The 25,773-nt window shown below is 37.4% G+C and overlaps 1 protein-coding gene across 6 annotated transcripts in view; it reads left to right on the plus strand.

Moving 5' to 3' along the window:
* The window catches only part of AKT3 (AKT serine/threonine kinase 3), a 148,873-nt gene that overhangs the window by 85,839 nt on the left and 37,261 nt on the right, over positions 1–25,773 (plus strand). For all 6 annotated transcript variants that reach the window (XM_062637333.1, XM_062637332.1, XM_062637335.1 and 3 more), the window contains exons 4-8: positions 5,981–6,092; positions 7,599–7,743; positions 14,640–14,771; positions 17,502–17,567; positions 19,178–19,246. In XM_062637333.1, coding sequence (XP_062493317.1) covers positions 5,981–6,092; positions 7,599–7,743; positions 14,640–14,771; positions 17,502–17,567; positions 19,178–19,246 — 524 coding nt within the window. The remainder of the gene's footprint in view (positions 1–5,980; positions 6,093–7,598; positions 7,744–14,639; positions 14,772–17,501; positions 17,568–19,177; positions 19,247–25,773) is intronic.

Below are 25,773 nucleotides of genomic sequence, written 5' to 3' on the forward strand. Positions count from 1 at the left end.
AAAGCACATGTATCTGTCTCAATGTTATGAAAATGGTGTAGTAGCTCTACTACTTGTCTAACAAAAAAGGTCATCAGGGAAAAGTGAGGATTTGAAGTGCAGAGTAGCAGTAATGGAAAAAAGTATTTGTAGCAGTGTATTCATTAAATTTTGACATAAGAAAGAAAAAATGGCAGTAGCAACTGAAGGTAAAGGTTGGGACGTAAGTGTTTTTTATTTTAAAGGAAATACCAAGAGAAGAATAAGAAATCAAGGTTAAATTGTAAAGCAAACAGATAGGTAGATGGGTAGATACGCATATCTGTATATAGGTAGCCCTCTGTGTATTTAAAAGTGCATATATTCTAAACAGTACAAGCAGTGGTTTAATACTATTTATATCATATGATAGTTGCAGGAAGTTGTCTTTTGTGCTTACCCTTAGTTTGTATTAGAAATAATTTCTCAGATATGCAACCTTCTGTTCATTTTTTTAGTGCAGTTTTTTATGGCTGCTTGTATGTTTAGTATGCTTGTCTAGCCACATCAACAAACTGCTGAAGTTGAAAGCTTCCATGTATGAAATAATAAAATGGCATTAGTGTATTTTTTATGCTGGATGAATGTATTTAGGAAAAGAACACTGGTGATTATATGGTTAAAGTTATAGAATTCAAACTTTAAACTTTTTAATAAAATCTGAACAGATGATCTGTGCTTTTTTTTTTTCTTTTTTTTTTTTTTTGGAACTGGCAGGTTTTAGGCCCTCTAATTGGCTTCCCAGCTTTGCAGAGTAATTACAGCTTCAAGCAAACTTTGTCATCTGTGGTTCAGAATGGTGTAAAGTAAACAGAACGTTTTGAAATACAGTTTGTAGTTAGAGTTGTTTAGGAGAGTTTAACTATCATAACTACTTAATTTAGATAGTAGCAGTTATTGGGAAAAGATAGCCTAGCATTTTAGAATTGTCAGATTTTGTGTGGATACAGAGATGGAATTAAACCCTGCTAGATACCTGCCTTTTTTCTTTTTTTTTAAATTTTATTTTAAAAAGAGAAGTTTAATACTTGATAAACCTCCATTCCACTTCTTTATACTGGTTTTGTTTCAGTTTTGTCATTTTCTGTATAGATCCCAAAAGACCAAACAAGTGCTACAGACTTGTTGGAACAAAGTTGTCAGTTTCTGTTACTGATTTTGTATTTTGCTCCTTTGAGCAAGTGTTCTCCCCCAAGCTTTTTCATCCCCTCTAATGTTAAAGGGCAAAATTCTCATGACTGATGTTTAATCCCAGCAAGACAAAAGCTTTAGGTTTAAAATGTGTACTTCCAAATTGGAGATGGCTAGCATACAAGAACATGAAGTTGAGTCTGTCTGTTTACTGGCTTACTCATCTTTTTGAATGATAATTTAGACTTCCAACTGTTTTGAGTTGAGATTCAGCCCTTTAATTACATATGTTTATGTATAGTAGCAAACTTGAAGACATTATGTTAGAGTGTTCTCTACTCTTGGTAATGACCCAACTATCACTCGAGTGTTCAGAGCCAGCTCTCAGTAGCCAGTTTCACTCATTCTTCTGTTCTTTTGTAGTTTCCAAACTATTCTCTCTGTCTTAAACTATGTTTTTTTCCAGTAATTAATAGAAAAATATTTTGATAATTAGCAGTAACTGTGTATTACAGCACTTATTCATCTTAATAGTTCTTTTTTTTTCTTCCCCCCCCCCCCCCCCCATCTGTAGGTGAAAGACATTCACAAACAAGTTTTTATTCATGTTGCAATCCTGACAGGAATCTTGTATACCATTTGTATACAGCAGCACATGAAGCATGTGGGTGTGCTAAATATCAGCAGACTTCAGTCACTTTCATCTAGCTGAGAAAGACAGGTAGCCCTCCACTTCTTTCTGAAACTCTTTTGCTTCAGACTCTAAGGATACAAACATAGTTAATACATATTTAATTTCAGCCTTCCACAAAGAAATTTAACCTTTAGCTGCTTTTAACAGACTATTAAAAAAGCTTATTGAGCTTTGTTAGAAATTTTTTTTTTTTAATAACTATTCTTCAGTGATAGTGGAATGCCTTTTTATATATATATATATATATATATGTATATTCTCAGTGCCATTTTCAATTGTTAAGGTATTTTTTATTACCTTTAATTGATTTAGTTAATAATCTGTAATGAAAACTCAGAGAGTAAATACTCTGGTAGTTACAGAGCTTAGTATATGCATCCATGTTTTGTTCTTGTTAATAATGTGCATCTTCACTTTGAGGACTGCCTGAAAAAAATAATATAGGTAGTACCAGTAATATAGCTACATATATAGTAGATACAAATTTACATAATCTACATGCTAATACATACATTAATTACTATACTATATATACTATACTAAATGTATAGATAAAGACCATATTATAGATAGCATTTGGACCCAGGCAGGCTTAATTCTGTTAGTTCCAATTTTGTGTGCTTGAGTTGGCAAACTTACATTAATGCAATTTTAATGTATGTATTTTCGTATGTATTTGCAGTCAAAAAATGGTGAAATTTAAAATCTTTGGTTCCATTACGGGCACTGGAAAGGATGTACTTTTCAACTGGTATAGCCTTTTTTGCAGGTTTGACTGTATCTAACGTAGTCACCTCGATTTTCTGTCCCTGACAGCTTCTTTTACCTTCTTTCTCCTAAACTAGCTACTCCAGCTTAGCTATATTCTAGCTAACCCCAATAACTTTTTTCTTGCACAGGTTCCAGTCTTTTTCCTGCCCCATTTCTACTCTTCTTCCTTAGTACATTCTCTAGTCTTTTGTTCCCAACTTCTCTTCTGTAAATAACTTACTGTAGATCATTTTTCTGTGTTGGATTTTGCCTCAACAAGGCAGCTTCTTTTTACTATTGCCTGTAGAATAGGATGAGGCATTATAAATATAGGAGAAAGAGCTTTCCATTTAGCAGGTGTAAAGGCAGGAGATATCTGTAACCTCTGGATTATACTTCAGTGCATAGGTTTTCAATGATTTTATGCTTTAGCAATTGTTGTTATAATTTTTTACCCTCCTTCCACTCCACTCTTATCCCTCCCACATGTAGTGTGTCCAGATGCCTTACATTTTCACAGGAATACTAAAAGGATATCAAAGGTCTTGGTTTGCCAAGTTTTAAGTCTTGTCTCCAAAGAGTAGTATTTTCCAGCAGTGTGCAGCTTTAGGCAGACACCCAGCAAAGACAATTTCAGCCTACATGATTGAAGTGTGATAGGATTAAAGCTGAGAGGGTGGTTTTGTCAGGAGTAAGATGAGATAATCTTAGAGTAGACAATGCTTCTAGTCTCTTCTGTTGTGAAGGTAGCTCAACACATTCCGTAGAGCTACAGTTAAGAAAACAAATAGCCTGTTAACCCTAGCCTCACCATCATCACGTTCATAACTTGGACTTCAATCATATCCCTGAAGATGGGGTTTCTTTGATCTCATGAGTAATATTTGCACTCAGCTGCTAGCCTGGTTATGTATCCTAAACAGCTCTGCTTCATCATGCCACAAGTTCCTGTCATCTGCTTCTATCCTCCTTGTTTCTCTTCCAGCTTCTGTGTTAAATTCCTTCTTCCTGTGTCCATCCTGCTGTAGCTCTTTCTTCTAAATTTTGAGGATGCCTCTCATCCCACCCAAGACCTACCTGAGTTTATAAAAGCAGTGTGGTTGGATTGCTGTTTCTCTTTTGAGTCTCCACAGTGTACGCAGGTTTGTTAAATGCAATGCCACCCCCCTGAGCGGTGAGCAGTCTGACTTACATAAGTATATGGTGAACGGTTTTTGCATCAAAAAATATACACCTTTGCAGTGCAACATTTCCTTTGTTTCTCTCTCACGTCTGTAAAGCTTCTGAGGTGTCCTGCTAAGCTGCAGAAAAACTATTGTATTGACAGACATATCCACTTCCAGTCTTCTTTGCTTTTTCAAATTTCAAATTTAAAAATTGCAGTATGCATGGAAGTTCCTAAATCAAGGTGTGCTCACAAAGACTACCCTAACATCAGTTCTTTCATGCCTGTATTAAAGATGGTCCAGTACAAGTAAGTCTGATGATACTTAGTGTGGCTTTATATCGTGGAGGCAGAGGTCATTTCTTACATAATTGCGTCCCAAATTGGTTAGATTTTCCTATATACAATCAGTGCCTTGAACTAAGGCTTTAAGCTTGTTATCAGCTAGTAATATTAAAAGAGAATTGCTTTAATGTGTTTTCAGTATGCAGCTGCATTTCAGAAGGTCAGCTATGAGTATGTGTCTTGTGTACAATTAACAGCAACAATAAAGGCATAAGAAAGCAAAACTGAGGGAGGCAGGTATGTTGGGTGGCTGGAAGTTTGCTGGGTCTTACAAAGCTCCTTGGAGAATATTTAAAACACATTCCTGTAAAATTGTCAGTGATGGCTGAGGTTTCAAGACCCTGAATTTGTGAAGAAAACAATACATCAAACATATAATTCATATCTGTGAGAGAATAGCGTGCCTTGTGAAGTGGTGCACGTCATATCACATGCCTTTTGTAAAGCATTGACATTAACTGGAATAAATAAAATGTAACTCGCTAAGAATAAATGTAAGGTTTCACGCTAAACTATAGTCAGCCACATCAGTAAAAGGGTGTGGGTCAGCTGGTAGGTGGTAGCTCTATCAAAAGGAAGTTACAGCCCATTGTAAATGAACAAGAAGTCTGTTGCCATATTCATTATTGATTGTTTTGTGAACCTGATGAATCATTTTAGATCACACGTTTGGTCTGGATCAGCTTTGAACAAGTGATAGTATTCCAGAACATGAGATGCAGTGTTTGTGTCTATTCCATGGTAGCTGCAGGAAAACAAACTGCACTTTTGACAGAGTAACCTTAATGTCACAAAAATGTTTAAATATACTTGCATGAATAAAGAGTTAAGTAACTCAGTGTTTTGCAGTTGTAATATTTAGTGCACTGTGATACACTGTAAAATCTAGCACACAGTTTAATTGAACCATTGCCTGAATTACCAGTGTTGTGGTCTTGTGAGAGAGGAGTAATAGGCAGTCTGCTCTATGTCTAGATTTGTGTGACAAGGAAGATCTTGGATCTGAAAGCACAGTCTGTGAGGTTAAGTTGGTTGAATTGATTTAGGCCAGGGAAGACTGAAGAGAGATAAAATAGTGTTTGAATATCTAAAAGATAAATTAGTCAATAGGGCAAGAAGCAATATGCTTAAATTATAGGAAAATTAAATACTAGGAAAAAAATCCAACTATAAAAATAATTAGTTTCTTTATAGCTGGATGGAATAGTTTGCTTACAAAGGTTTTGAATTTACTACTTTTTGGGGACTGTAGAACAAGTGTAGGGAAATACTTAGGAGAAATAGCATAGATTCAATACCTGATTCTGCTCTGGGGCACCAACAGAACTGAACGGTTTCCTGGGACAGTCCCCCTGTGTATGGTTATTCTATATTTAATAATCAAGCTAGTTTCAACATCTGAACTTTCTCAAATAGGGTATTTTACAATAAATCTAATCCTAAAGTGACAGTAGCATGGGTAATTGTGGCATGGTTACCATTGAAGGGAAAATGTCATATTCCTCCTGCCAGGTACAGATGGAAAAATATGCCTGTGGCTACTGCTGTTACCTTGGCATACTAGAGCAGTCCGGGCTCTAATACTTTTCTTACCCTTATAACACAGACCTAGTTTGCAAATGAAGATTGCACTGTTCATATGGGCAATGATACACATTTCATCAAGTCCTCTGACTGCTTTCTTCACCTTATGATTATTACCTTCTACCTTTTATTGAAGCCTATGGTTATATTGGCATACTGTATTTCCTTATGTGTAGTGGATACATGCTGGATAGGTATACATAAGCTGTCTGTATTTCATCTAAGTAATTTCATTTGCTCTTCATCCATTAACTGGCAATGTCTAAAAATGCCAATGTCATGTATTTCTCTAGAATGTCAGCTAATGAAAACAGAGCGACCAAAGCCAAACACGTTTATTATCAGATGTCTTCAGTGGACCACTGTCATAGAGAGGACGTTCCATGTAGACACGCCAGAGGAACGGTGAGGGTTTTATTTTTGCTTTGCTTTCCATATTTTTCACACAAAAGCCTCAGCACACTCTCTACTGGGATGGCACAGTGATCAGCACTTGGAACTGTGACATTCTGAGCACATCTGAACAGTTAGTTGAAGAATTTGTAAGTCAGCTTCTGTAATATATTATCTGAGCTCATAGCTAGTGTTCAGTTGCCTGTGAGTAGGTGGGATGAGTGTGTTCAAATAAGCCAAAACTATGTCATGATATGTCTCTGAAGTGTTAAATTTTGAACAGTCGAAGCCTGCATTAAAGGATTTTCCAGGCTTGCTATCTTAAATTTTCCTTTTTCTCATTCTAATATGCTCGGGATTTTTTTTGGCACAGAAAGCAGCATGCTTGATAAAATTTATTTTATCTTTGCTTATTAGTTTTTCTTGTTTCATTAAACATACACAAACTCATAAGAATGAGGTTATTTAATGCCTCAAAAGAATGTAGGAGATACGGGATGGTGTACCTTGCTAAAATGTTTTATACTGTGTCTCTGGTTAGATGCACTGAGTCTTCCCACTGTGGGCATCTGTCCTGTTGAGATTAATATTATGATTTGGTTTTATTCATGTTGTTTGTAACAAAAAAAAAAAAAAAATGATTTTGCTTTTGCTGTTGTTTCTCTGTCATTAGTATATTCACTTAGATTTTTTTTTTATTCTACCTTAGACTTTTTCTGTACCCTGTCTTTCTTCTGTGTATGCAGCATAGCACTTCTGACGGCTTTCAGTAGTAGCACCAGAGTTCTCCTGTATCCCTTGCTGGCTGAGCAGAAACAGCAGGTGCTGCACTTGGTGTAGGGCTGTGGTGTGCTGATGGGATAGCTGGTGTGTCTGTGCTGGTTAGTTGGTGCACAGAATAGCCATGGACTCAGCTGCCCTGGCTAGTGTCTCCACAGAAACCCTCATCTAGGCCTGCCTCTCTGTGCAGCTGTTTTTTATGGTGCTTGTAGGAATTCAGTTATCTTTGAGGACCTTTTTCTTGGGGGAATTTGAAATTAGCCAACAAGTTGAGTTTTAAGTGAAGGCAGAAAAAGAGTTGAACACACAACATGTTTTAATAAATCTTTTTTTTTTTTTGTCTGTGAAAATGTCTCACAGAGAGGGAGAATTTTATAAAAGGTCTGTTAAAACAGCAAGTTGTTATCAGATAGTATTGGATAGGAGGTGACATTCTATGCTCTGAGCTATGTTATACCTGGAACAAGTGTTTTCAGGTTTTCACTGTTAATATATTTACAAAATCAGACACTGGTAATTCTTGAAATTAACCATGCAGCGATCCTTTTTGATGCTGCTGAACTTCACCATCTTTAACATAATGCAGAATTTGGAAAGAAATTGAAGTGATGGATTTATATGAGTCTCTTGCTGTGTAACATGAGAATTGAACATTAAAGCGATGTAGCATGTGAAAAACCTTATAAATCATTTATTGGGATTTGAGTTCTAATAGGGATTTTGGCTTGTTCATGGTAGGGAAGAATGGACAGAAGCAATCCAGGCTGTAGCAGACAGGCTTCAGAGGCAAGAAGAGGAGAGGATGAACTGTAGTCCAACTTCACAGATAGACAATATAGGAGAAGAAGAGATGGATGCTTCAACAACCCATCATAAAAGAAAGGTAATGACATTAAAAAAGAACTGACAAGACTGATACATAAAATAATGTCTGTAGAATGATCTAGTTGGGTAAAACAATATACAGGGACTGGTATTTCTACATACATTTCAATGTATTATAAGCAGAAAAATACGTATGTGTTTATTTTATAGAATCCTAGGATCACAGAATGGTTTGGTTGGATGGGACCTTAAAGATCATCTAGTTCCAATCCACCTGCCACAGGCTCAACCACCAGGTTGCTCAAAGCCCTGTCCAACCTGGCCTTGAACACTTCCAGGGATGGGCATCCGCAGGTTCTCTGGGCAACCTGTGCCAGTGTCTCACCACCCTCATAGTGAAGAATTTCTTCCTAATGTTTAACCTACATCTACTCTGTTTCAGCTTAAAGCCATTCCCCTTTGTCCTGTTACTGCCTACCCTTGTTAAAAAGTTCATTTTTTTTCAGTAAAGGTGAACTGCTCTAGTTTTATTTATTTGTTATGCTTTCTGATACAGCACTTCTGAAAAACAAAGTTCAGCTGTTCAGGCACATGTTAATGTTCTGCTTATTGTTTTAGTATTTCATATTTTTATTTTTGTTTGTTTACTCTTCTAGAAGTGTGGTAATAAAATATTTTCTTTAGACAAGTAGATTTGCACCCTTTCTCATGCAAATGATACCCAGTACAATTTAGATAATTTGCATGAAAAAGGCTAGCAGGATTTGGGGTTTAATGACCTTGTTTTTTGCTAACTGGGAAAATAACTCTGCTTTAGTTTTCAATGAAGTAAGGGAAAACGTTTTATTTTTTTTTAATCCTTCACAGCTTTTGGTGTAAGTAGGAATATGTGTCTTGTTGGCTATAACATACTAGTAATTGCATTTTCAGAGTCATTGTGATAAGCATACAACTAAGAGCATGTTTTAAAGCTTCAGTGCCACAGAGAAATTTGCTTATTATTATTTTGTGTTTCCATTTTGTCCTGTGATTCTGTAGGTATGAACTACTCTTGAAGAATGGATCATTGAAATGGATGTCTCTCATTTACTATACAGGGTTGACCTGACTCAAGAAATGCATTGAAATTGCATGAGAAATAATAATCTCTTTCTATAGGACTGGCTTTATTCTTTTTAGGTAGAAGTGTGAAACCTGTAGAAAACTAAGAGGAAGTCTGCTGACAGAGCAAAATAGTCTTATAGCTAATGCAACTGAATGCTTTGAATGATGAACAAGGAAAAGAAATAGTAAATGTGTTCCTTTACTCATAAAGCATGTTTTGTTTGTTGCAGTGTATGAAGCAAGAATCATAGAAACATCAGTGGCTGAAAACTATACTCTTATGGATATAACAAATATAATAAAGGTGTTAGTTTAGTTCTGTCACGTCCTAACTTCTGAGAAGTTTGCAGAGTAAACAATTCTTTCATGTTGTTTCATTGTATGCAATTTTCTAACCTTTTTCTGCTGTAGAAAAAGGTGAAAGCTAATTATATACAGCTGTAACAATACTCCTATCATACATTGTCAGGCTGACATTGAACTTTTAGCCTTGCGACATAGATATTTAATGTTTATGCTGCAGGGTACAATATGATAAGTGACAGCAGGGCAGAGGCAGCATTCAAGATGTGTCAAGTCTTCTGAGAAGCAGTGTGATTATGTGGAAGGGATTTGAGTTTGCTCTATTAAATATCAGAGCATGGTTCCAAGCCTGTACTCCTCTTAGTGGAGTACAAAACCACTGCATAACAGCAAGCATTTTCAAGGTGTCAAAATTAATGCTTTCTAATATAAGAAGTTTATCTGATGTGTATGTCTTCCTTATTCACAGTGCAGTGCATTTTCCCATAAAACAAAAGGGTGTGTGGGAACAAGAAAAGGAGGAGGACGATCAATTTAGTTTCTGTCTTGGCGCTGATGCTTTAAGAAATGCTGAAATAAGCCACTGGGACAGTGCGTGTGCAGTATTGCAGAGTATTTAATGGCTTTGGCAACAAGCCAAGAGCAAACTCTATGAGAGAAAGGTGAAATGAAAAATGGTGATATTCAACACCTTATAATAGAGCAGAATGGAGTTTCTTTAGTCAGTGAAGAGCGTGCTGGTGTCCACAAGGATTGTCTTTCTTCCAAGACTCAAAATCCCAGATTTCTGACTATTGGAAGACTTTAGCGAAAGGTTCTCAAAAGTTCTTGGAATCACAAATAATATAGTGATGCGGAGTTGTCACTCCTTCTATGTTAATTGAAATTGGGAAAAAATGTATTTTTTTTTTAGAACTGTTTCTGTTTTGTCAAAATGTTTCTGAAAAGCTTCTGTTTAAGCTTTTGTAGCTGTTAATGTAATCGAACCATTCCTGTTATAATGACTTAATGCATTTTACAGCTTGGGGGGGTGTGGGGTGTGTATTGAATTTCTTTTCATTTCAGGGATTTTTTGTGCAATGTGTCCTACAAGCTGGTTTTGTCACCTGATTTTTACATCTGAGCCCAGTGAATTTTGCTTGTGCGTGCACCAGATGGTATACATATGAGTAGAAGAGCATAATCAGATTAAGAAATAAGAAACAAGACAGAGAGGAGTGGGCCTGTTCTTCTCTGAAAAGGTAGCAAAAGGTTTACAAAGAACATGGTCTTTAGGAGGTGGAATTTGATTTGAACAGACCTGACAGCAATGTCCCTGACCAGATTAGCTGAAGAACCAAAAGCCTGGTTTTTTCCTTTTCTTTTCTTTTTTTTCCCCCCCTCATTTTTTCAGTGGTGGCAGTGTACCACTTAAGTTTTACAGTAGTAGCATCTCTAAAATTCAGAGCACTAGAAATTCATAGCAAACTGGTTTAGTTTCTTGCTGTACTATTCCTTGTAAGTAGAGTTTCTCCCTCATGAAATCAGATGAAAACTCCAAGTGGTATCATCCTTATGCAAATGAGGAATTTTTTAAAAATAGTTCCTTGGCAGGAATTTTCAACACCAGTAGTAGGGTGTATTCTTTCGAATATGTCATCCATAGGGAAGTAAATAAGCTTTAGAGAAGGCTGAACACCATGCGGTTCTTTGGTTGGTGCAGTTTCCTGTAGCTTTATTGCTTTTCCTTTGTTTTCAAATTCATTTTGCAGGGTGCAGGATAAGTAAATAATAGATTTTTCAGAAGAAACAAGAAAGTGATGTAATGAGGAAAAAGATTAAATTCTCAGAGTTTGGTAAAGATGAAAAAGGTGGGAAAAATCATCAAGGAGAAAGAATCTAGTCTTATGGGAGCCTCCAAAGTTGTTTACCAACATCCCTCAGGTTTAGGAAGTATTTCCATTTCTCCATTGGTTTTCAATACACCCTTAGCTATGGCATCTGTGTTTTTATCTCCCAAGGTCCTGTGTTCTTTGGCAGATGTTTGAGTTACCCTGCACTGTGTATCATCTCTAAGCATTCTGCTGAGCTTCTTTATTCTTAGAACTAGGACTGCCGCCATAACCTGCTGTTAAGCCACTGATCAAAATCTCGCAAGCCTATTACCTTCTTCTTGTAAATACACATATATTTTTAACTTGTTTTTACAGAGCTTACAGCTAGATTTATGACTGCTTTGATTAACATTATGTAAGCAAATTTTAGGCAAATGAGTCTTTCAATTTGACTGGCTTGCTGCCCTTAGCATCAAACCCATGTTTGTGATCAGCTGAGCCAAGATCCGCCTTCTGTGTGTGGGCAAAGGGCTGCTTTTGAGATGGTTATATTCAGATTCTGGTCCCTCTCTAAGTCCAGCCTCTCAAAGATCAGAAGTGTGGGAAGAAGGCCTTTGAGACTGCTTATGATACCATGAATATTTGCCTATTCTAAGTAATACATTGTTACGGTCAGTAACTCAGTATTATCAATAAAACTGGTGGTCGTTCTTCATCAAGGAACGTGTTAACTTATGACTGAAGATATGGAGGGCTGTGCTCTGAGTTACTCATCCACTGTCTAAATTATGTTTTGAATGCATTGTGGATTTTTCATGTGGTTTTGTCAGTTTTCACTCCTTCAGCACAAAGGCAGTTGTGTTTGCTTTATGGTTATTATAGAACTATTGAAGTAGATAACCTAACTTTCCAAAGTACTGACTGTGATATTTGTGAAGTCTTACCTTTAGCTGATTAAGTACTACCAGTCACAGAGAGTTTGGATCACAACTTTATATACTGCACCATGAGTCACTGGTTTTGACACATTATGCTAGTTTTTGGAAAAGGTGACCGTTGAAGGATTTGTGGTCGTAATTTTTTTATTTTACACTGACTTCTGTAAAGTGAGTTTGCTTTAAGTAGAAAGTATACTAAGCCTTTGACATATCTGTTACTCATATTTCTTGCTGGAATAAACACGGTTTTGCTCTTCCTGATGTAGGGTGGTTTTGGCAGCAAAATAAGGTCTGTCACTGCAGAATGTTTAAGTGTGAACAAAGAATGGAGTTCACCAAGGTCTCTTAGAAGCTACATATCAACCATTACATTGGAAAAAGATTTAATTCGTGCTGATGTAGCTAGAAAATTGATATATGGAAAGCATCTTCTTTTAATTAAAGCTTTGAAATACCCAGCTAGCCAGATGTTACCTTAAGTAGTCTGTTGGAGATTTTTTGCAGCTTTGAGGTTGTAGGTTGAATGTGTAAAAGCTAAGGAATTACAGCATTCATGTGTTTAGTGGAACTTCAGTTTCACCCCTTATGTGAGCAGATTTCAAACTGACTGTGAGTGAGCCATTGCATGCATTATTTTCACAGCATTGCATTTGTCGATAGCAACTTCAGATCCACAGTAATAGTATTATGGACTCAATTTTAAAGGAATAAATAATTTCAGAAGGAAATTTTTGCCTTAATTTTTTCTCACAAGAGAATATATTTTTCTACCATTGCTTGTGATTGCACAGTGGAGATATGCCCAATAGCTCTACACTTAGAATGTGTGTGAGACATGTAGGCACTGTAGAAGTGTTTCTGCTGGAAATAAGGAAATTATTAATTACGTTGTGAAAGGCACAAGTAGAAGTTTATCTGGAATGCCAGTATTCAAGAGAACTGACTGAGGCAGCAACTAGTGGTAGAGAGGGACTCTAGGAAGATGGAAGATAAGGCATGATCTTTTCCTCACACATAAAAGGATTAAGTATATGCAATTTAGCAAAACTGAGACTCTGAGCATAATTATTCTTCATAAATGTTTCATGGTATATTATTCACAAAAGAAGGAAGATTATTGACAGTGCAGGACAGTACTATAACAAGAATAGGTGAGCGTGTTGTTTTTCAGAGCTTTTAACTGATTTCCTCAAGGTTCCTGGGTGCCTGTGTGATGTGGTGCTGCAGTGAAGCCGGTAACACAGTGCGCTGAAAGATGGGCTTTGGAAGCACATGGTGGAGACCAGTGTTTGCCCCTGAGTTAGCCAAAATAACCCAGCTGTCATTCAAAAGTGACCCTCTTTAGTCACTGTATCTCAGTAATGTGCTGTTTTTTCCAGTATCCTCATCTTTGCAGCTAATGCATAGACTATGGGATTGGTGCTTCTGAACTGGCTGTGAAATGAACTTGCAGAATTAAGATGATTATTGACTCAGGCTATGTGCTTATGAAAGTGACTAAACTGCTTTGGGATCTGAGGTCATCTGGTCATATGCTTTCAATGTGTGCCACTCCAGTTGAGTTGATAAACCTACTAGACTCAAATTGTATAATGGAACCAGCTCTCGGATGTGCTGTGTTTAACCTGCAGAACTAGGGCAGTACTAGATGCTTGAATGGTCACTATAATGGAGTCATATGAGAGAGGATAACTTGATACCTTTTCCTTTCAGAGCCAGGTTGATTAATGTAAAAAACGTATAATTGTAGTCTATACTCAATTTTTTAAAAGTCCACTTCTAATACAAAGACTTCAGTAGACTCTTACTGGTATAATACTGCAGTAAGGATCATGTATGTTTTAGAAAAACAGTCAGTACAGTGGTTGGTGTTATGCAAAACCTGCTGATACGTTCTTACGTCCCTGGTAGTACAAGAGTTGATAGGCTTTCTTAGATGTGGAGTATTCATGAAATGCTTTGTTCTATGTGTGCTTTGTAAAAATAAGATCTGCTTGAGGGTAGGAAGTGTCTACAGAGGGATCTGGACAGGCTGGATCAATGGGCTGAGGCTAATTGTGTGAAGTTCAACAAGGCAAAGTGGCGATCCTGCATTTGGGTCACAACAATGCCAGAGGACCTGGGAGTGTTGATCAACAGCCAGCTGAACATGAGCCAGCTTGTGCCCAGGCAGCCAAGAATGCCAGTGAAAGGCATTGAGTTGCTGGAGCATGTCTAAAGAAGGGCAACAAAGCTGATGAAGGGTCTAGAGCACAAGTCTTATGAAAAATGGCTGAGGTTTAGTCTGGAGAAGAGAAGGCTCAGGGGGGGACCTTAACACTCTACAACTACCTGAAAGGAGGTTGTAGCGAGGTGAGTTTCGGTCACTTCTTCCAGATAATAAGCAATCAAGCACAAGAGGAAAAGGACTCAAGTTGCACTGGGAAAGGTTTAGATTGGATATTAGGAAGAAATCCTTCCCTGAAAGGGTTGTCAAGGGAAGTGGTTTGAGTCACCATCTCTGGAGGTATTTGAAAAAAGAAAGACCCAGACATGTAGATGTGACACTTAGGGACATAGTTTAGTGGTGAACTTGACAGTGCTAGGTTACTGGTTGGACTTGATGATCTTAAAGGTCTTTTCCAGTATAAACTATTCTATGATTTTATGATTATGAACTTGATCATAGAAATGTACCTATTTTTTGTAAACTGTTACTATTTTGGTAACACCATTTGATTATATGGGGACACACTTGTACATGTTGGAAGTGAATAACGTAAGTCTTGCTAATTCTTGTTCTTTGCCTCTTACAGACAATGAATGATTTTGACTATTTAAAACTACTGGGGAAAGGCACGTTTGGCAAAGTTATCCTTGTCCGAGAGAAGGCTAGTGGGAAATACTATGCTATGAAGATTTTGAAAAAAGAAGTCATTATTGCAAAGGTAAGGAAGATCATAGTTTTAATGTTGTGTAATATTTTCAAATACTATGATCAATATCTAATATATAAGTTATATTTTTTTTTGATGGTAATTGAAATTGATAGAAATATTTCTGCATCTTCAGAAAACAAGAATACAAAAACTAGAATGTGTACCCATTTTGCATGCCTTTTTCCAGCATCTTGCAATCTAGAATATGCCATCATTTTGAGAGAGTTCGCTGGGTAGAAAGTGCAATTCAAGTTTAAAACCAGAAAAAAATGCATTCTAGGGTATATTACATACTTAAGAAAAAAGTTCTAAGTGAACTGTGTTGGTTTTTTTTTGATAAATAAAACTAATTTAATGGACCTGTGCTCTGTTCTGCTAAGTTAGCTAAGATTGCTGTGCATGGGACTAAAAATTCAATTATTTTCAGTTTTTGAGGAGCAAGAGAAGTCTGAAACTGATGTCTGTTGAAGTAATTTAAACTGCATTGTCCACTCAATTAAGCTTAATTAGTGCAGTGTTACTAGCTCTTTTGCTTGGTTGTAATGTTAAGAAGTTTAAACTTGAAGATCATCTAGTCTAAGCTTTGTTTGTAGCAATTCTAAAGTTTTGAATCCCACTTCCATAGAACAAGTTGAGAGCAAGAAACCTACATGCTCTTATCACCAGGAGACACAATTAAAACCAATCCCAGGGGCATTTTTCTCCCTCTTTGTTGACCAGTGAGAAGATTTAAGTGTGTAAGGAATGACACCTTTCATCCTGTGATAAAAATAGGAGCACCTCAGTCTTTTAAATTTGACTTCCTCAAAACTGGAATTTTGTTTTGGAGGGAGTCCCTCTAGGTTTATCATAGTAGGGCTGTATATTGATAAGAAACTGATGAAAAAAATAAAAAATAGACTATGCTTAGATCTTCACCAGTGAAGGGATCGTGTTTTTTTATCTACAGTCACCAAATACCAGTTTTCCCACTCCTTCCCATACTGAAAACATAAGCAGATTTGGGCATGAATTTAGCTGTCTAAACTAGTGAGTGTGTAAGTATGCCATGGGGATTTATCAATAACATTTAACTCTGGAGATCAGTGCTAAGGGTACGGGCACTAGGTAGAGATCTGCAGTCCCAACCCAGCCTATAATGTGCACTATAGAAGGTCATACCCTAACAGTTAACATAATATAAAGCAGAAAGTGATGCACTGACAGCTGTATCTAGAAGGTTATATAGCATCTGCTCAGTTCAGACTAAATCTGTTGATCCTAAATTTTCATGGCAGATTAATATTACAGTTACCAGGAAATTGCTACCAGTATCACAAACTTCTGAAGCAATTCTAGAAAAACTGGCCATTGCCAGCTTTTTATTCCCTGTATCTGGTGAACCGCTGAGCTTGAAAAATAAGCAAGCCTAAAGTTAGCTTTATTTGTTTATCTCCTTGAAGAGTTTTTTTGTTTTAACCCCAGTATGAGGTTGTAGTGTATAGGCTCAGCGTTGCACTGCTATTCAGCTAAATGGCATCATAATTTCTTACCAGTAACTCTGTTGTTGTTGTTTAACTTCCTATTTTGACAATTTTTAAAGTCTAATTTAAAGCTCCTGACATCTGTGTTTACTTTCTAGTTTAGTAATACCTTATCTGCTGAGCACTGTCTGCTAAGCATGTAGTACAATGATGTTACATTGGTATTATTTGTAGCGATAATAAAGTATACTCTGACTAAATATATTTACTTCTGCAGGGCTATTGTTGAAGTTTGAGTCGCACTAAGTTAGTCTTCAGCTCTGCATAATAGTGGTAGCTTAGCACTGCAGAAAATGTAGTGCAGGGTGAGCCCTGTTCCTGCCATCCTCTCCCCCTTCCCCCTGCATTGCCCCGTTCTCTGCAAACCTGGTGGCATGAGGGGCCATAGCCCTGCCACTGTGAGGCTCCCTGTCAGCCCTCCAGGCTGTTTCTCACCCCCCATGTGTCCCCCTCCTGGCATCCCCCCTGGCAGAGGGGTTAGTGAGAGGGCCTCTTTCTCAAAATCTGTCCGGAAAGGGGGTGAGGTTGTACGGACATCTTCCCACCTCCCATGGGCAAGGTGTTTGTCCTTGAGGAAGGGCGTCACTCTCGGTCAGGGTAGCACTGCTCACTTGACTCTTAAGGACAGCCAAAGTGGATGAGGGATGGAGGGAAGGAGTGAGTTTTGGATGGTTACATATAAAAGAAAGTTAAAGAAAAATAAAACAAATCCCTAAACGAGTGAATGTTTAAAAACAGCAAAACTGTCTTTACTTAACATTAGACTAGATTAGACTAGGTTTCATAGATGCCTCTAAGTTATTACGTGTACGTTTCTTGTAAATTGCTTCAATCTCTCTGTAGATATGTTGTTCAGATGATTCATACCAGAAATGTGAAGTTGTGATGTCTGTATTTTCAAACTATCAAATCCAATATTGTAATTTCTTACTTGCCACACTGGATGTAAAATTAAAGATTTCATTTATAGCACGAAAATAAGAAAAAACTAAAATTAAACCCATTAATTGTATTTTGCCAAACTTAAATTTACTTTAAAATCTTTTTTTTTTCAGAAAACATGAATTATTTTTCATGTTTCTCTCAGGTTTGATCATTTTCCAAAACTATAGTGCAGCTTATTCTTTTTGAAAGTGTTGACCTTTTCCCCCTAATTAATTCAATGACAATTTTATATGTTAATTCAGACTTACTTCTTCTACTCTTTATTTCTCAGGATGAAGTAGCTCATACGCTTACAGAAAGCAGAGTGTTGAAAAATACAAGACACCCTTTTTTAACAGTAAGTATTAAGAATTAGTTTTAAGTACATTAGCAGGTGGTTTTCAACATGATGGGTATTTCATTATGAACAGTATTTACAAATTTGGAAGTCTTTCTTGTGGTTATTTGTAAACAAGTAGTGGCTATCTAGTGCTTCTCATATCCTTTATCAGAATATGTATTTAAGAGTTCAGAAAGTCAGTTTCTAAACGTTTTGTGAAGCTCAACTGCACTCCAGTTTAACTGTAGAATGTAACTGTTGTTCATATACAAAAATCACAAGTTGAATATTTTCTTAATAAAAGTTATTGATATCGCATAATATCAAGTAATTTTTATCAAGAAAACTTAATCGAGTTCAATAAAAAGATAAAAATTCTATTTGTTCAACGTAAGTAGCCCATGGAGCAACAAAGCTCAAACCCCACTCCCTCAGTGTCATTGTCTTCATATGGTTTATATTTAATAGAAGGTATTGAAGCTGTTAAAAATAAGATGAAAATTTTGAGATTCATGACAAATCATGATTAATAGCTTTAATTTTACAACTGACTTATGTAGAAGTAATTCTGATTCCTCTGTTTTGAGAATGTATTAGAAAGTCTTTTCATTGATTTCAAAAGATGATTAACCTGTATTTTAAGGCTGGGAAAAATTATTTTCTTTTTTGTACTAAAATACCAGAGTATAACATGGAAGCTTTCCTATTTAGAAAATCATGAACCAAACCCTTTAGAAAGCAGAGGATTGCATTCACATTGCTTGGCCAAAATATTCTTGGAAATTCAGTCAAAAGAAATGAGATCCCCTAAAGTTATTTAATTTAGAGTGTGAAGGTAAGCAGGAGTAGGCGTTAATTGCAGTCAAATTGTGCAAATTACTGCAGTTGCATCTTTAAATGTCTCTGATATTCTTAAGCAAATATTTTAAGGACACATGCAGTATTTTAAGTCAAACGAGTCTCCTAATGATTTTGTTATGTGTAGTTCTACTGTGTTTTGTTTCTTTTGAACTGTATCTGTAGATTTGCTTTGGTATAATTTTTCCAAGCAAAATCAAATCAACATTGAAAAGTCAAAAATTTTAATTAAGATAATAACATTGGTTACAATTTTTAAATGATATGTAAATAAATATATTCATCAGTGTTTTTAACATGGTATGGTATGTGAAACTAGAGACTCCTTTTGGATATGAAAGCAGGCTGGAGATTTAGATCAGTTTTAAGGTTTGATATGGGAGAAATGAAAAAGAATATGGTAATCTCTCTCTTCATGGGCATCATTGAAGTGGACATCATAAAATGAGTGAGAATAGCTGGTTCCATATATGGCAGTAAGAAACCTGTATAGAATTGTGAATTTTAGCAACTATGTAGAATTCTGTTATAACAAGCATGATGTTTTCATATCAGTGGGCATGTGGCAGAGCTGAAGGAAGACATGAAGGTTTTTGTTAATTCATCACAAGCTCCAGATAGGAATTTACACTTTTAATTACTCTGAAAGTTCTCACCAAATCAGAATTGTTTGCTTAAGAGGATTAAATTAAATTTTGTTACAGTTTAAGTGCAAGAAATTGGGTTAATACAAGATGATAATTGTTTGGTTTTGCTGTTTTCTTTGCAAGTCCTTGAAATATTCCTTCCAGACAAAGGATCGTTTGTGTTTTGTGATGGAGTATGTTAATGGAGGAGAAGTAAGTAGAAAAAAGATGTTCTGCACTTTTAATAGTAATACTGTCACTGGGTTACGCTTTAAAAGATAGTATTTTTCTTGCCTCTTTTGCTTTCTGGTATCTTTGAAAGTTGCCTTTTTTCTCTGTATTTTTTTAAAACTGTTATTTAAAAGAAATGTGGATGTGTTTTACAGCTGTGCTGTCAAAAAAAAAATAGTTTTTTTTTTGTCAAAAGTAGTTCTTATTCTGGAAAAATTAGATTTTTGAAAGATAATTTCATGGTAGAGAGATAATCACAAACATCTTACTGTTTTTTCTTCAAGCATATTATAGCATGTTCTGGCATGAAATGGTCATAATGTAGTGCAAACAATCAAAAATAAGGTTACTAGTCTTATTTTTGTCCTAATGTGAAATATGTGCTTTCTTCTTTGCTGTAGCTGTTGCAAATATGTATGAGAAAAGTGTTCATATTTTTCATTACTTCTTCCTCTTCACTTGCTGTGTACTTTGGAAATTTGAAGTTAAGTGTTAAACTTATTAGTATAGTTAGCCTTTAAGCCATTGCTGTCTTCCAGCTATTTCCTGAAGAATGTAATATCAAAAACCATATCCGTCAAGTGGATTTAAAGAGAATTGCAATCTAAGAAGAGGGCTTTCATCTCCCTTTTAAGTGCTGTTTGCTATTCAGACTGTGTCAGATTACAACATTAACTAGGGGGTTTTCCTTATTTTGTCTACTATATGCTGCATGATAACACTAAAGTACTAAGTATTTCCACTAGCTTTTTTTATTAGAAAACTATTCCTTCATTCAGGAATTGCTGCAGCATGGTACCATGTTTTTCATTATCCTTTTCCTGTGTTCTCCTACGATGAAACTGTCTTCAGCTATAACCCTAATGCCTGAGCACCCCCAGAGTGCCTGTCTTGCATTTGTTGCTTTGGTGATTTCAGTGCTCAATCTGAAGCCCGTTTACATCCTAACTTGTTCATGGCCTTCTACCAGCCATGACTAAAGGTGGTGCTATAGGGTTCTCGAATGGGAGGATGACTTTTTGACTCAATATGTATAAACCCATTTCTGGACATCACAGGCGTTTAACCATTTTGGCTAGTTGGACACAAAAATCTTCCTCAGCAGTAATGGGATAACAGCCTTCTCTTGGACACTCAGCTGCCTTATTTAACATCGAACTTGTGTCAGCAATAGTAAGTCAGTGCTATTTACAATGCATTTTAAACGTGGCGCCTTAATAAGTTAGCTAATTCTTCTTAAGTTTTGTCTGTGTAAGATCTTACTGTATTTCTGTAATCTCAGGGGATATACTTTGAAAGTGTTTTGAAAATCAGCCTATCGTTCAGACACTTACCTTTTTGTAAGATACTTTTCTGCCGTATCTGAATGCAGAGCAGAGCCCAGACAGAATGTTTTCAGCTCCTTTCTTATGATTGAATACTCTGACACTATGTTTTGATCAGGTGTGTATCTTGCATTCCTCTGCATTGGGCAGGGCACCTTTGTGGTAAATGCTGTCATGGTAAATCTTGTGTCATGGGTCTCTTGGTGGCAGCCTGCTTTTGCTTACTGGGATTTAAATAATTGCAATGTACTTTGGCAAGGGTGTGTCACTTTTTTTCAGGTGTGATGCTCTTGTTTGTTAGAGTTACTCACCTTCTTTGCTAGTGGTTCCCTAATTCAGTGAATCTAACCGTAAATTTTTGCCACAGTGGAAAATAATGAGCATTCCCTAACTAAGTAGGCAATTTTCTTTGAAGAAACTCTTCTGATTTGCTTATGTGCTTCTTTTTGGCTAAAGATGTGGAATAGTAAGTTCATAGAATCATAGAATAATTAGGGTTGGAAAGGACCTTAAGATCATCTAGTTCCAACCCCCCTGCCATGGACAGGGACACCTTACGCTAAATCATATCACCCAAGGCCTCGTCCAACCTGGTCTTGAACACTGCCAGGGATGGAGCATTCACGACCTCTCCGGGCAACCCATTCCAGTGCCTCACCACCCTAGCAGGAAAGAATTTCCTCCTTATATCCAATCTAAACTTCCCCTGCTTAAGTTTTAACCCATTACTCCTTGTCCTATCACTACAGTCTCTAGTGAAGAGTCCCTCTCCAGCATCCTTATAGGCCCCCTTCAGATACTGGAAGGCTGCTATGAGGTCTCCCCGCAGCCTTCTCTTCTCCAGGCTGAACAGCCCCAACTTCCTCAGCCTGTCTTCATACAGGAGGTGCTCCAGTCCCCTGATCATCCTCGTGGTCCTCCTCTGGACTTGTTCCAACAGTTCCATGTCCTTTTTATGTTGAGGACACAGAACTGCACACAATACTCCAGGTGAGGTCTCACAAGAGCAGAGTAGAGGGGCAGAGTCACCTCCTTCGACCTGCTGGTCACGCTCCTTTTGATGCAGCCCAGCATACGGTTGGCTTTCTGGGCTGCAAGCACACACTGAAGCCGGCTCATGTTCATTTTCTCATTGACCAACACCCCCAAGTCCTTCTCTGCAGGGCTGCTCTGAATCTCTTCTCTCCCCAATCTGTAGCTGTGCCTGGGATTGCTCTGACCCAGGTGTAGGACCTTGCACTTGGCATGGTTAAACTTCATGAGGTTGACATCATCCCACCTCACAAGTGTGTCAAGGTCCCTCTGGATGGCATTCCTTCCCTCCAGCCTATCAACCAAACCACACAGCTTGGTGTCATTGGCAAACTTGCTGAGGGCGCACTCAATCCCACTGTCCATGTCATCAATGAAGATGTTGAACAGCAGCAGTCCAAACACTGATCCCTGAGGGACACCACTCGTTACTGGTCTCCAGCCGGACACTGAGCCATTGACCACAACTCTTTGTGTGCGGCCATCCAGCCAGTTCTTTATCCACCGAGTGGTCCATCCATCAAATTGATGCCTCTCCAGTTTAGAGACAAGGATGTCGTGTGGGACAGTGTCGAACACTTTGCACAAGTCCAGGTAGATGATGTCAACTTTCTACCCCTGTCCATCAGTTCTGTAGCCCCATCATAGAAGGCCACCAAATTGGTCAGGCAGGATTTCCCCTTAGTGAAGCCATGCTGGCTGTCACCAAGCACCTTGTTGTTTTTCATGTGCCTTAGCATGCCTTCCAGGTGAATCTGCTCCAAGGTTTTGCCAGGCATGGAGGTGAGACTGACTGGTCTGTAGTTCCCTGGGTCATCCATTTTCCCCTTCTTGAAAATGGGGGTTATACTTCCCTTTTCCCTGTCATCGGGAACTTCATGATTTCTCAAATATGATGGCCAGTGGCTTTGCAACTTCATTCACCAGCTCCTTCAGGACCTGTGGATGGATTTCATCAGGACCCATGGACTTGTGCACGTTCAGATTTTTAAGATGGTCTTGAACCAGATCCTCTCTTACAGTGGGCACAAGGTCTTCATTCACACAGTCCCTGCATCCATCTGCCTTTCAAGACTTGGGTGGTTTGGTCAGAGCCTTTGCCAGTGAAGACTGAGGCAAAGAAGTCCTTAAGAACCTCAGCCTTCTCCAAATCCTATGTAGCCAGTTCTCCCGAGAGCTTCCTGAGGGGGCCTACATTCTCCCTAGTCTGTTTTTTATTTGCTACGTACCTGTAGAATCCCTTCCTGTTATCTTTAATACCTCTAGCCAAGTTTAATTCTAACTGAGCCTTAGCTTTCCTAACCTCGTCCCTAGCTTCCCAGACAACATCCCTGTACTCTTCCCGTGCTACCTGTCCTTGCTTCCACTTATTATAAGCCTCTCTTTTCATTTGAATTTTCCTCAGGAGCTCCTTATCCACCCAAGGAGATCTCCTTGCCCTCCTGCTGCACTTCCTTCTAGTCGGGATGCAACACTCCTGAGCTTGTAGCAAGTGATCCTTGAATATCAACGAAGAGTCTTGGGCCCCCCTGCCCTCTAGGGCTGTATCCCATGGAACCTTACTAAGCAGGTTCCTGAAAAGTTGGACAGACTGTCCTTTTTAATAGGAAAATCTTTAATCTTACCAAAGTTTTCTGTGAATTTCAGACTTTAGTCACTCTCTGCTAAAAAATACAAAGGACTTCATATTTGTGAAAACAGCCTGGTTATTTACTGGAACAGGCTGCCCAGGGAGGTTGTGGAGTCTCCTTCCCTGGAGACATTCAAAACCCGCCTGGACACATTCCTGTGTAACATTATCTAGGTGTTTCTGCTCTGGCAGGGGGATTGGACTAGATGATCTTTCGAGGTCCCTTCCAATCTCTAGCATACTGTGATACTGTGTGATACTGTGAACTACTGAATAAAAGTTGCACAAACTCTAGCCAGCATTTTAGCCATTTCTGAGCATATCTTCTATATGGTACACAGATTTTTTTCTTTTGCTGCTTCCCTCTACCATTCTCTCTGTTCCAAGAAAGTTTAATTTCCTTGCAATGGTTTCTCACTGTGGAAGGTTTTGAAAATTCATCTTTTAATTATATCCTTCTAGTGGAAAATTGACTGTAGCAGTACCGTGTTTCTCTCTCCAGAGCTGTACTACCTTCAGTGTGTTTCTGTTTAAAATTCCTTTAGATTAAAGATTTTTTTTTAAACAATTGTGCCTGAGTCAGTTGCTTGGGAATTTTCATGTGTTATGTCTTTCAGGAGCCCATTGAACAGTCCTCCAAATGAAAGACTTATTGAGCTTTACATTTGCATTCTTGACTCTCACCCAGGTGAAAGAAAAAAATGCCACAATTTAGGCTTCTGCCCTACTACACTAATAAAAAGTGTGGTTGGTACTAGGAATCTCCAGTTCCTCTTCCTATGATTAGGAAGGAAAACAGTTGATGAAACGGGGTCACTGAATTTCATTGCGGAGGAGAAGAGATTGTGTTAAAATGGTTATAAACAAGAATCATACAGTTAATTTTCTGCTCCTTAAGGGCCCAATCATGAAATCTTTGTTCTGGGCTGAAAACCTTTACTTCTTCTAGTGTTGCTGTTGGACTCTGGATGAAATGCTTAGCAATATCTGTTGATCATAAAGTATGTTACAGTATGGAGCTGAAGGATACTTCTAACAGTGTGGTTACTTATCAATGCCATTGTTACAGTGAAGGAATTACATTAAAGTAGTGTTAAGACATTGAAATTTGATTTTAGGAAAATAATTCTCATCTGGCTTAGTTGAGATGACCACGTTCTATTATCAAGACTTTGAAATGGCATATTTTATGAGTGGTGAAACAATGCATACAGTATTGCGTGGTAAACTGTGTTCTTCACTTTGGTGCAAAATATAGAATATTCATGTACATATTTTTAAATAAGTAAAATTATCAATACTTACAGAAGAACACAGGCCTGCTTTAAAGAAGCCCCATTAATTTTTATATATTTTTTGCTGTCTCTGTCCTATCAACATTTTTTAGGAAAAAAAGAAGAAGTGTAAGGATGTATTGATGATGGCTTTCCCGATTTGCCTCCTCTTCCTTTTGTAACCCCTAGAATTTTGAGTACTATGTGATTGCAGTATGTTGTAGTATATGATAGTGTTCCCCCAACTTCCAGGCCAGAGAGTAGTATAAACTGTGCTATAAAAAATTGCATTCTAAGAATGGATCTTTATTGTTGGAATGCTTTTGGACTCTCTTTTTCCCACTTTTTATTTCCAGCATTTTGCTTTAGAGGTTGAAAAGCTTTAGGAATGTAATCTATTACTTACATTTCTCTGCAGAGTACACTGGTTCAGCTGACTAATAAGTTGATTAACTTCCGTGCTTTGCTCTTTCAGGATAATTCCAAATTCCATACTTTGTAAAAAGCTGAGTTGGTAATTATCTGCATAATAAATGAGACTCTAAAATTTGTTCAGATAGTTTTGCACACAGGAATTTTGAATCTCTGTTCCGCTTGGCATTTTTTATTTTCCGTGGCTCTTAATTCAGTTCTTTAGGCAAGAGAGAACTAAATGGTTGGTTGTAATTGAACAAGTGCTATTACTGTCTAGAAAAAAGACAGAAAATTTGCAACCTACCTAATGAAAAATAGCTGAGTTTTGTTGTAACCTGTATCATTTTTATCTTGCTTGTATCCTGTTTTGTTTTCCTAAACACTTAAGTAAATGAGTGTTTCTTAGCATAAAGTTATGCTAGTCCAAGAAAAGGGTACTATATTTATTTCTTTCAAGGCTGCTACCGAAAATGCTTTGCTAAAGAGTCAAAACAGCAGACAAATATAAAATGTGTTTAACTGCAGAGCTGAGCAAACCCAATATACAATCGCAGGAGCTAGTCATACAACTTCTAACATGCTAAATAGGTCACTAGCATTGTAGAAGTTTAACGTATCAATTGATACAGCGTTGTATTTAACTATTTGGTGTGCTTGGTTCTGCAGTTGGATATACCTTTATGTTCGATCTTTGTTTTTATGTGTTCAAATCTTTCCATTAAGACTTTTTATTAGGAAAAAAAACCCATGGCAACATTGTTGTTCAGTTTTTAAATAAAAGCATACCAGGAAATTTATAGCTCCAGTCCTCACTGTAACTATAGCACCCTCATG

Source organism: Pezoporus occidentalis, unplaced genomic scaffold (assembly GCF_034315485.1).
Source record: "Pezoporus occidentalis ecotype Australia unplaced genomic scaffold, CSIRO_AGI_Poc_V1 ctg52, whole genome shotgun sequence".
Lineage (NCBI taxonomy): Eukaryota > Metazoa > Chordata > Aves > Psittaciformes > Psittacidae > Pezoporus > Pezoporus occidentalis.